The following is a 12,976-nucleotide window of genomic DNA, read 5'->3' on the forward strand; positions in this document are numbered from 1 at the left end:
GCCCGTAAAGAATGTGCAAACCATAAAGCAACAAAGTATTAGACTTTGTGTTGGAACCTATCCTAGAAATAATGATATCGTTTCTCTTACCTTGCTAAAAAATTGCTGAATGTGTTAAATTACATAATTTTTTATGTGAAACATGTATCTACTGCGTATGGCATTCTTAGGATACAAGGGACTATTACTCGTGCAAAAGGAAGTTGCCGAGGCAGTGCCGAACGAACAAACACATTTAAACGTGAAATTTACAGTTTCGTTATATTGACATGTTAAAGAGAAGTAAAGATTTATTAATAAAAAAACTTAGAGTAACCATAATAATTTTCAGTAACATTAATTAAATTGCTTTTTAAATAGTGTGATTAGTACACTGCATTTTCAAATATTACAAGCAAAGATGTGAACTGTTTTTCTTTTATTGTAAAGCATAAAGTCTCCATTGTTGAATATAATGGTCAATTTGCAAAATGAACATTTTATAATGAGAACCCAATCTTCGTATTAAAAACAAAACAGTACTACATCTTAACTGAATGTAAAACATGTTTACCGTCTAGATTGGTTTCCGTTCCATTACCTTTTTTACACCTCTGCAAAACAAAGCTGTAAGGGGGAGGGTAAACTGATTTCAGATTGTATGTCTGTCCGTTTGTCCGTCGTCGTCGTTCGGTCTTTGGATTTTCATGTGCGATCGTCAAGAGCACATACAAAAAACTATAAGAGTAATTAACTTCACACTTAAGTGTGTAGATTTTATTAAGAGGTTTTGCAGTGCACACAAATGATAACTCTTACTTTCCATTTTTAAAAGTTATTTCCTCTTTACACACATTGTGTTCGAAGCATACATTAAAAAGTTAAAGAAGTATCAACTTAAAACTTCATAGGTGAGCATATTGCATTAAAAGGGCGGGCAGTGCACAAGAATCATAAACCCCGCTGGCATAATTTTTTTTAGAAATATTGTTCTTTGTTGAGTGTTTTTATTTTTCAGCATATTTCGAAAAGTATGGAAGAAATCGAACGAAATTCAATAGTTTGGTAGATCTCATTGAAGGATTATGCAATACGTAATGTTAGATAAATTGCATTTTTGGCACTTTTTTTTTTCGGAAAATTACTCGATAACGAGACATAAACTTGAAACTAAACAGGCATTCTGCGTTTTTTTTTCAATTTAAATTCTTCACAAAGAATACCTTAAAAAGAGACGTATGATCTTGAGCCTCACTGATGAAATTAACAGTGCACAAGGACCATAACTCTTCATTTTATATTTTGAGAGTTGTTTCTCTTTGTTTTTGTATTATTTTTAAAATTTGAATGGGCCATATTTTGTATTTTATGAAGTATCAACTGGCCATTCATAGTAGATAGATGTTAATGATGGGAGGCGCAGTTCACAAGAGCCATATCTCCTGCTTTTTGACGATGCTGGAACAGCAGCGTCCAAGGTTTGATAACCAGTAAAAAAAATCTTCACAATGGCGACCTATGTAAAAGACCGAGCCAGTCCGATTGAGATAACTCGATTTTTCAGTTACTTCCCTTGGCATTCGCCACTGCGTAGGAGATTGCTCGTTGATTTTCATTGATAACATTCTCCTAGCAGAGTTGTCGTTCGTGTTGATAAAGGTAAATATTAATAGAACAGCATATCCTGGGGAAACAGATTCAATAAGTGTATCAGAACGTTAATTTCAAATTAGTAATTTTACATCCATTTTATTTTTATGGACCAATGAAACAACTATATATTTTCTCTATTTTGTTTGATATTTGTTCTCGATTTAGTAAATAAATTGCGAATAAAAACATGTAAAATTAACTTTTTACGTGATCACAAAACTAAAGAATGCGAACGATTTCGAACCTGCAAATTGTAAACGCTGCACTGCTATGATATATATAGATAAAACAACATTTCTTTGCGTAATTGGCCGTCCCGCTAGCGCAGTGGTAACGACGTTCGCTTTTTCACCTTTACGACACCGGTTCGATTCCCGCTCCCGGCGCAATGTTATATTTTGTCAATCTCCACGCAGAGTTGTCGTTCCTTGCTCTCACATACAACTCTGCATAAGGCTCAGCACGCCATTTCGTCTACCAAATAGCTAAAACCGAACAAACGCATACAATGTATATTTGTGTGGATATTTAAGATCGCATGCATTTAATTAAGAAATATGACTTTTAAATGTACGATAAATCGTGCAAAAACTTGTGAGTTTTAATGCAACTCTTTGGAACTATTTTATTGCCCATTTACACAGATGTAATCATTCCACGCACTTCACAAATGTAAACAATTGTACATATTTTTTATTGAGTGACGTTAGGCATTGTTTTGACGTATTTATGTATGTTGGTTTCTTAACATAAAAAAAAACATATCAATTTTATAATAATTAAGTAAGACTGATATAAGATATCATGGTATGAGATGGTTTTCTTTAATGCAGTTAATGCAAAGTAACCGTCGTGCAAGAGATTGTTTAGTATACTGTAACCTCAATGATGAACGCTTGGAATGATCATGACATGAATGAGACGCTTTCATAACAATAGTCCGTTCTGAGCCCAACACAGAGGTGAATGTAATGTGACCGTCGTGCAAGAGATTGATATTTTGTATGTTTTGTGGTCACCGTTCCTGACAGTTGTTTTTTTTTTCGGAAAATCTCATCCCCCCCCCCGCAGCATTTGACCATATAAAAAATTAAAAAGTATTTCAGTACAAAACAAATAGCTGGAAATTACAATATTTGTTCTCGATTTAGTAAATAAATTGCGAATAAAAACATGTAAAATTAACTTTTTACGTGATCACAAAACTAAAGAATGCGAACGATTTCGAACCTGCAAATTGTAAACGCTGCACTGCTATGATATATATAGATAAAACAACATTTCTTTGCGTAATTGTTCGTCCCGCTAGCGCAGTGGTAAGGTCGTTCGCTTTTTCACCTTTACGACACCGGTTCGATTCCCGCTCCCGGCGCAATGTTATATTTAGTATGTTTTGTGGTCACCATTCCTGACAGTTGTTTTTTTCCGGAAAATCTCCCCCCCCCCCCCCCCCGCAGCATTTGACCATATAAAAAATTAAAAAGTATTTCAGTACAAAACAAATAGCTGGAAATTGCAGCTATCATTCAAAATTCGTCCCAACTGTCGTCAATCTAATCTTATTAGGTAGGAGTGCTGGATACACTCCGGGTCCCAACATTATGCAGCCTCAGCGCGGAGGTAACTCATTACCTTGGAAAAACACAAATACACACACTGGGTGCAGCCTAGGCGCGTATAGACTCAAACAAGGCAACAAACTCAAGTGCGGACACAATCATTTAAAATTTACATATTGAATACGATATTCTAACAGAAATTACACAACCACCTAAGTGTACATACCATGTTTGATATTTCGTTCGATTCTTAGATTTCAGCATATACATGTATAAGGTCATTTCGCTATTAGTTAACTTATCCATATGTTCGTGGGCGAACTCGGATAGTCAAATGCTCATACAATTGAGCTCACATGGTCCGGCTATGTGCTCATACCTACTTTCGAGAATCATCATGAATGTATTGCCATACTTAATGAACAAGAATGTGACCCGCCTCCCAGTTTCGCTCAATGGGTCAAGTTACCCACGGGTACTACTTCCCCGTACCCCTAAACTTTTTTTCGTACCAAAAATGTTTCGTACGCAAATTTTTTTCGTACCAAATTTTGTTTCGTACCCAAAATTATCGTTCCCAAATTTTTTATCGTACCCAAATGTTCGTATCAACATACACAATTGTGGTGATATAGATAAACTTAAATTGATGTTTTATATCCATCCTCTTCAAAAGCATCGTCACACCAGTACTGCCAGTACTTTGATTTAATTTCACACCATTTGGCCTTCTGATTTTTCATGCTGGACTATAATGTTAGGTATCAAGGTACAATTTTATAGTTATGAAGCTTGCACTGTTGGGTAAAGTATCATTGAAACTGAATAACCTATGCCCTGTGACAAAACGGCATGAAGGGTATGTCAATTAAAACAAAATTAACGCTTGCATAGAAAGAATCACATCCGACAAAAATGAGTTTTATATCTTTGTGCATGCTTCCTTCTTTCTAAAGACTTCACTAATTTGCTTTATTTAGTTTTGTTGCTTTTTTCAACATAAAGTTCCATGATATTTTCCGGTGTGTTTGTTTTTTATACTCTTAAATATTTAACTGTCACATTTTTTATGTAAACTAAATCATATTTTTATGATTTGCTGAATAAAACGAAAGCTCTTGTTTTAATTGGTTTGTTACTATGATTGCTTGGAGAACAGCATATATCATTTATTGATAAAAGCCGAGGCCTGCATTGTGATTGATTTTTTCTTTGGTAGGGTTTAAAATTCGCGCTAAAATGCAAATGAACCATAGTTATTACTTGTTTCATGAACATGAACATGACAAAATAAATATGTATAGGTTTAATATCTTGAAAACGATTAATGGAAAGTTAGTATAGAAGCGATCAATTAATCGCAATATAAATGGCTCCCCTATGATGCTTTGCATCAATCATTTTCTTGTATTCATACTAATGTTCACTTTCAATTTAATGTGCGTTTCGCGTCAAAGGCGTGTACAAACATTGATCATGGGATTAAGTTTACACTATGCTGGATTTGTTTTCAATAAACAAGTTGATGCCAATTTCGACAAAAACTTTCCGTCACGTACTTAACTTAACTTCACATAACATTTTAAACGTCGATTTTGTTTATTAAGATCGCTTAAGTTTTTAGTGTTCTATGTTGCCGTAAACACAGCCTAGCATGCGCCGCAAAACGCGAAGGTTGTTTTTAGTGGTCATCGTGTTGAACTGCATATTGCTCGTGTTGTGGTTTTCGTTAATTGGATCTCAGAATGAACAAACGCATAACAACATTGTACATAGCGCAAGAGGTACTCCACGTGTAAGCGCATTCGAAAAGGGTCATTTTGACAAATTTCCTGAAACCTGGCCGTCTGTAATGGACCCGCCGGTGGATAATAACGCACCGTTGCGGAAGTATGCCAATGACGCCCCAGATAAAATAGTACTGTTATTCAACAAAGAGCCATGGACATCACTCGAAGAAACGCACGCTATCCAGGAAAATTGCGAATATAACAATTGCTTAATGACGACCAACAGGTCATATCTGGCGTCAGCGTCTGGCATATTGTTCAATTTATGCCATTCCAACATGGGTATGAGCCCGCCTATTTCCACGGAGGTAAGGAACCCGGATCAGGCATGTGTTTCGATGTGAAGAGACACCAGTGCACTTCTGGTTTAAAGACTACAAGCAGGCATCTTGGCTAGGAATGTTAAACTGGTCCATATCCTATAGGCTCGACTCCGATATTTCACATCCGTATGGCACCATGAAAACAAGACAGGTCGTGGCAAAGAAAGATTACGACACAATCTTCCAAGCACAAACAATACAGCATTATGGGTTGTTAGTAACTGTCATCCACAAAGTGCGACAGGAGTTTACGTTAACTTACTTAAGAAGCACGGTCTTCAAGTCGATGTTTTCGGAGATTGCGCGGGTAAAAGAATCAATGAAGAGGAATACAAACGAATTCTTCCAACATACACGTTGTATCTATCGTTTGAGAATTCTCTATGACACGATTACGTGACGGAAAAGTTCTTCCGAATGTACAACCATGACTTGGTGCTTTTGGTGCGAGGCGGTGCGGACTATAGGCGTCTGATTCCGACGAACACGCGCATCAACACGGCGGACTTTTCGTCTGTGCCAAAACTGGTAGAGTTTCTAAACACCTTGGGCAATGACCAGGTGAGGTATACGGAACTGCTCAAAAAGAAGGATATGTTCGAGTGCGTGTATAGACAGACATATTCTCAAAACCTCTGTCAGATGTGTAAGATGCTGAATAACGTTGCGCAGTCCAGAAAGACTTACTGGAACGTCAGAGACTATCTCGAAAATGGTCAATGCAGAATGGCCACTGACGTTGATAATCCGGGAAATAAGCAGCAATATTTAAACAGCGAGAGAGTTTTTCAGTAGAAAACCATGCACGCATGTACTCATGTATGCATGTTTATGTTATCTGATACTTCTAACCAATCTGCTCTGATAATGACGAGTTCACTTGAAAAGAAACTGGCGCTGCAAATCATTGTTAATGCCAATTGAACAATACCGCACTGATAAATGATATTAATCTTGTTCAATCAATAAAACATTGAAAGTATTTTACATTAGCGCACATTTGTAGTCGAAATGATTTTTTTTTTATTTCTGATAACTTCAAAGACACTCTTAACAATTTTTCCCTCACGTGAAACTAAATGTAAAAGTTTTATAACAAACTTAATTGAATTTATAATATCATGTAACGACTATGCAGCACAGTAAAATTGTGCATGTTAAATGGCTACAATTAGCATAAGGATCTAAGAAGCAGCCTGGATTACCTGTCCCTGACACTACGTGGATGGGTTAGACAAAGACGAAAACTTCCCGAAAAATCTTAAAAATGATTGTAAGCTAATATCAGGTTATACTGTATTTTACTGCGTAAAAGTGTCATAATGTGTATGCATTTACAAAAACATTACTTATTTGAAACGGCCAACCGAGAAATTATACATATTGTAAAAGGATTAAGCATAACATGTAAGGGAAACATATTTCAAGCTATAATTTGTAAAGGTAAGGACATCAAAATAAAAGAAGATGCCTCGCCAGCCATACTGCTTCAGCAATATCCATACTTAATTACACCCAGATCATTATAATTATGGCAACACATATATAACAACACAAAATATAAAAAATGTGTGTACTTTTAGAATTTCTTTGATTACATTGATTGCTTTTTTCTGTCTTGTAAAGAATACGAAAATAAATGAAAGTTCCGCGCTTTTTAGATTTCTATTTTTATTTAGAGTTTTATGGCCAATTGTTCCGACGGAAAAAAATAAGTTCCGCAAAAATGTTGATTCCGTACACCTAACTGGCATTGGTTTTTCGCGGAAAGTAAAAGTCCCGCGAAAAATGAAAATCCCGATATTTACTATTTAAGTATATGTATTTTAGCGGGGGTCCCCTTTGGCTTTCCATAATAAAAGCATTTGTCAAATGTTTAAACGTGTGCATTTTACGCCTATGTTCACTAATAATGGTTGCCGATTTCTTCCCGATATGCGTTCTGCAGTTGCATGATTACCTTAATATTGATCGAAGGCTACACTACACGTCATTTCAAAAGATGTGCGTATTTATAAAGAGTTCCTTTTCGTGCATGGTTTAAAATTCATTAAGCATTTGCACCTGTGTCGTTTGCGGATATTTCCTGTATCCCATGTGACTACAACATTTTGGAACACTTAATTGGAGAACGATCTGAAAGATGCGCGTTCATGATGCGTTTATTAAAGTGCGGTGCTTTTATTGAAATATCACTGAAGAAACCACTTAAAAAGCAGGTGCCGGGTCTCTAGGATAAAGTTTTACAGATAATCAATATGAAGCTGTGTTAGTTTATTGACTGCATTACTTCAATGGGGTAGACATCGTTATAAACATCATACGGTATTTGTTTTCTAAGCTTTTGCACGTAAAACCTTATTTTTGTGTTTATATCAGTAAAACAGAATACGGACATCCACCCTTGCCCCTCGTAACACATCCGATCGTTTGGTAACAACCCCATAACATTTTTTACTCATTACCAATGTACAACAAGTCTCAATTGCCGTTTTTAATCTCGTCGTTTAATGTTTTACAGTCGAATTCAAGCTGCCTAACCAATCCAATTATAATCAAAGCGCTGATCGCATGTAATTTGTTCGCTCATTGAACGCATTTAACATGACTGACAGTCACAGGACATGAAATTTGACTTTTGAACGGAGACCAATCGAACGGATACGAAAAATGCAAACACAGATGTAATTTACTTTTAATTGTCTACAGTAGTGAAATTTTGGAAAAAAAACGGGGGAAATGCCATTGATTTACAATCTCTCATAATTGTATACAGGATTCACGCTAACTCAACATATGATTACAAAGATAAAAAAAGAAATTAAACGTATATCTAAGTTGGCGTTTGGGAAAAGTCTGTGAGTCTAACAAAGAATGAACCACACCATAATTCTAATAATACACGTATTCGTATCAACGGGCATTTCATTAAATTCTCGATCAAACCACATTAAAAAAATATTTGATATTTTCGCCTGAAATTAAACGCTTCATTTAATATATTTCCATTTCATTTTTATTCATTTTCATGTACTGACATTGACGTGTAACTCATCTACTCCACCCGTCACCAATATTTTAATGAACGTACCATCTACTGCAATCTTTAATTCGTAAATTAACATACTGTTTCTATAATTTCAATGGGTCAATACTTTCTCATCGTGTGTATTTATTCCGATTTAAATTTGTCATTAAATACTTAATGTACTGAAGTTCACGTCTATATTAAGTTACATAAACTGGACTGGTGCAACACGCACGTTTTGCATGCATGGAACTTGACAGACGACAGCAACAATTTCGAACTCTTAAAAAACACGTTTTTAGATGCGTACGAAAGGGACTTTTATCAGCAAATATTAACAAATCGCTATACAAAAGCGAAATATAAATGTATTGAAATTAAATTGCTACCGCGTAGATTCTGTAAAGGTTGTTGTTTTCACAACTCGCCATAAGCATTCAATTGCTCACAATTTGCTTTTAACTGTTCATCAGTAACTATTGTTTACAGTTCAAAAGGTGTGAGGATGATGGCCGCCATTGTCTTCGATTTACTGTATTAATTAGCGATTTATATAACGTAAATGGCAAAACTGTAATGATGTGTAAAACAATCGGCTGTAAACGATAACTTCATTGACCGACGTCAATCAAAAAATAATAGTCGCCAGTTAACCCCGTCCTCATAAGCATTATAGGAACCGATTGGATGGCGAAAAAAAAGGTTTACGCGACTAGAAAGTAACCTGCGAATTTCTCGTGACGCATCTTTGTCAGCACACATGACTGTTATGTGGCTTGTCAAATTTACCCCGGCTGCTTATTCGCCATCGAAATAATTTTGATCCTAATAGACCAGTGCACGGTGGTAAATGAGACCTTAATGTTTATTGGTTAACAATTTAACGACAATTCATGTCTGGTTGCCCTTAAAATGACAAGGTTACTCTGCAAATGGAGTGTTGAACATTAACGATGATCTTCTTCCCGCACCTCGCGCGCTGCCATCTTGTATAGCCTCTCTAAACGCCACAAGCCGTCGACTCCAACCCCAAAACGGTTTCCCAAGCACGTTGAGCGTACTGGGTACCGCCGTCCTTCGACACTGCCATTATCTTCATAGGGCCACCCTCTCGAAATCCTGGTCTGTATCTGTACCCAAGGTCTGCCACACCCGTCCTCTACGCTGTCATCCCCGCTGCTACCGTCCCTCGCCCGGCGATAAGGTGAATCTTCTTTCACGGACATTTACCAATCCGCATAGCAATCCTTCCAAGTTCTGGTAGTCAGCGAAGTCAGCAGTTGAGGAAGTTCGGGTCGATGGTTGACGGTACTTTATTGATGAATAGAGCCGCCCGAGGAAGTTCCCATCTACAACCTTCCTCAGGCGATGTAGTAAAACCACTATCCACCTTCGGACAATTACCATTCCGCTTGGCGCTTCTTCGGAGTATTCAAGAAAATCTGCGAGTGACTCGCGCCCCGATCGCAACACGCATGCTCCAGCTGCTGAATATATGTTATTCAAATATTTGATAAACAAGCAGTTTTCTTTCGACATGCGGTTTTCGTTCGACACATTCAAAGCATACTTTTCTAGCCGCGTCATTCGAAAATGAGTCTAATGGCGCGTTGGCTAGTGCAGCTAAAGCCTTGTCTGCGCAGTTGCGCAGTCTGGTCAGGAGCGGCGCTGTCCGCTATAAATCACGCAATGTTTCGTGGTATCATTAGGTATCTCGTGACCTACTGCGAGATGCGCAGGCTGGTTCATAGCTACGCTAGCCGCACATGGCATAAGTCACATTTTCGCATAACGCGGGTCAATAAAGATACCTTTGTTTCTTATAAATGGAACATCTTAGCACTTAACTGTTCGATAGCAAATTGACGTCAAAGTGTGTACTTTATAGCAAACTGGCAAAATTCAGTAGCATTTAAGTCTTTCAAGAACGATTTCGAAACCGATTGAAGAAAACGGAAAACATGTGTCGTTAGATAATGAAACGATTTTCGTCGTATCATGATACTATATTTGTTATGTAGTTTTTGTTCCCTCATCTTGAAAGCAATACTGTGTTATCAAAGTTTATCGATAGTCCAGTATGTCTTCCCCGAACAATTTAGTACCCAGTCAAAATGCGAAGTATTATTTAAACATATATCACATGCACAATAATTTCGAAAATGATCAACGCAAACAATTTTGTTGTTTTCAGTTGAGCTTTAGCGAAAATTGATTAATTAATTCCGATTGTCACGAATATTCCCTATGAACTGCGTTTAACTTATCGTTACGAAACAATAATGACATTGAATTCATATGAAAACAAATCATTTTTCTTTTAATATTTGTTTGCTTGATTTTTCCGTTTTTCTTCCTTTGATCTGATAAAGAATCGGCTGTTATTAAGGTTGATAACTAGTTGCCTCAACTGCGCACGTGTAGGTGTGAATTTCAGTGTTCATTTAGAAGTCCTGCTGCAGATTTCCCAGACATATCAAAACACCCCCATCTCCCGCTGTACTACCAGAAATCAGTCAAGCGCTTTCAACGAGGTTACGCAAAAGGTGCATTAAAGTGTATTGCAATCTCGACATCCCATTGTTGATCAACAGTCGTTATATTTTCCCTTTTATATAAATAACCTACGATTTTGAATTAACAGTACTGCGCAAAAATACCACTTGCCTGACGTAGAACGTAGTGGACTATTTTAATACTTTGTAAACTTACTCTCCCGCCACACGTATGGCTACAATTATACATATATATATATATATATACGGTCCTTTTAAAAATATTTCATTTATAACGATATTCATAGTATGTGTCAATTTGTAAATGATTGTAGTTCAAGAACTGAAACAGGGCCGCAAATTATTTCTCTGCGTAGATGCGGCAGTTTGTGGGTCATTAGAAAAACTGGCTTGCAAAACTTGCTCTTAACCTTATTTGTTCGCAAGTGAACAACGACAAATCGCAATCCAGATGACTAATCATGTGTTGAACTTAAATGGGTATTATATGGGATTTCTTCTTGTCAGTTAAACCTGAAATTAGTTGGTCATGTTTTCGATGGGTTTTTTAACAATCTTAAACAATTATGAGTTTTTTGTAAAGGTTTATTCTTATAAAAATGATACCCGTTAGAACTGGTTACTGTTTGTTTACGAAGGAAACTCAAAATTGTGTGATCATGTAAAAACATTTTTAAATCATAACTCACCTTTATATAAAATAGTACGATGGGATATAACGGTACTATCACACTAAAATAACAACGAGCATTGTGTATCTCGTTATATCTATGTTACTAGACCACATCTAGCGTTGAAATTTTTGTTTGGCTATTGCTATAAGGAACACTGTTTTTTTATGTGTTAATTTTATTTTTCGAAAACATTTACGAAATATTCATTGATTCTGAGTATTGAGCATGGGCTTTAACTCGGCAATATAAAGTTTGTTTTATGGAAATAGTATTTACACAGAAATATTACAAGATACAAAGGTTTAACAATAGTTACAAAAGCCAATTAGTTTATTAACAACATGTTTTTTGAATCAGAATCGGTGGTTTGTTACGGACACATGATTAGCGATTGTCCAATAAGAATCAATGGTAGTTACGTGCATTTGCTGGGCTCAACGTAATCATGCGGTGGTAGATTGCCAGTGAACAGGTAGTTAAAGTTGTCAGGAATCTAGAAAAAATAAACTCACGCAATTATATTATATAAGAACTGTACTGATATAAAGATATGCGGTTTTTAGAATATAAGTGTTAAATATTTTACTGCTTGTATGACAAATAACCCCCCGAGCAAACCGGCTTACTTTATTGAAAGCCATTCTTCTATTTCAATTCGAACTAAACAATACTATGCCATATTGCAATATATGAAGGACGAAACCATCGACGTTGATGAAAAAAGAGCAAACATATTTCAATTGGTTCCTAATCGTAAAAGAAAAGAAAAACTGATATATATTAACAGTCACGCGTTGAACGCCTACTTCAACGCCAACCTTCACTTAACAGAAAATGTGAAGACATTCTTAATATACTGGTAACCTTCAAACTGTCTCCAGTGCACCATGTATATCCGGGCCCGGTGCTTTGTTGCTGAGTGAACCAGTCTACCACGGTCTTGTTGGTCCAGTCCGCATTCTGAATCATCTGCCATGTCTAAAGGTTGGGTGAGGGAAAAGAGGTATAAAGAATGATTTGGAATTAGTGAGGAATTCGACAATATTGTTTCATTCCACAACATTGACCTCATTTCAAAATAGCTCTGTATTTTTACAATTTTGTTTTAATGTATGTCCGTTGACTTATAGCGCGATTAATTGTAAGTAAAATGTTAAGCACTTTCAATAAGTATTGAAGGGTCATATTTCTATAAACATTAAAACTGCCTTTGAAGGCCATTTAACATATATTTATTAATTTCGTCTATCTTATTTCATGTATATGATCAGGATATTTTCACTAATTTGTTTTATTCCAAATGCGTTCGTACACGTGCTTTAAACGCATAAATATGTACCTTCGTTTCCGCATCGTCACCGTATATACCATAGTTCGGCATCGACAAACAGTTGGCCATTGGTATCCTCGGGTAGTAGTAGGCAAACGATATGCACATCTCTTCATGAGTTGTC

At 36.4% G+C, this 12,976-nt stretch overlaps 1 protein-coding gene across 1 annotated transcript in view; it reads right to left on the reverse strand.

Moving 5' to 3' along the window:
- Positions 1 to 11,834: 11,834 nt before the first annotated feature.
- The window catches only part of LOC127870726 (DBH-like monooxygenase protein 1 homolog), an 11,341-nt gene continuing 10,199 nt past the window's right edge, over positions 11,835 to 12,976 (reverse strand). Inside the window, exons 11-13 of the mRNA XM_052413162.1 lie at positions 12,862 to 12,976; positions 12,387 to 12,500; positions 11,835 to 12,015 (exon numbers count right to left, since the gene is read on the reverse strand). The exon at positions 12,862 to 12,976 is cut by the window's right edge and continues 8 nt beyond it. Of these exons, the coding sequence (XP_052269122.1) occupies positions 11,938 to 12,015; positions 12,387 to 12,500; positions 12,862 to 12,976 (307 nt within the window). The 3' untranslated portion in view covers positions 11,835 to 11,937. The remainder of the gene's footprint in view (positions 12,016 to 12,386; positions 12,501 to 12,861) is intronic.

This window comes from Dreissena polymorpha, chromosome 3 (assembly GCF_020536995.1).
Source record: "Dreissena polymorpha isolate Duluth1 chromosome 3, UMN_Dpol_1.0, whole genome shotgun sequence".
NCBI classification, from domain to species: Eukaryota; Metazoa; Mollusca; class Bivalvia; order Myida; family Dreissenidae; genus Dreissena; species Dreissena polymorpha.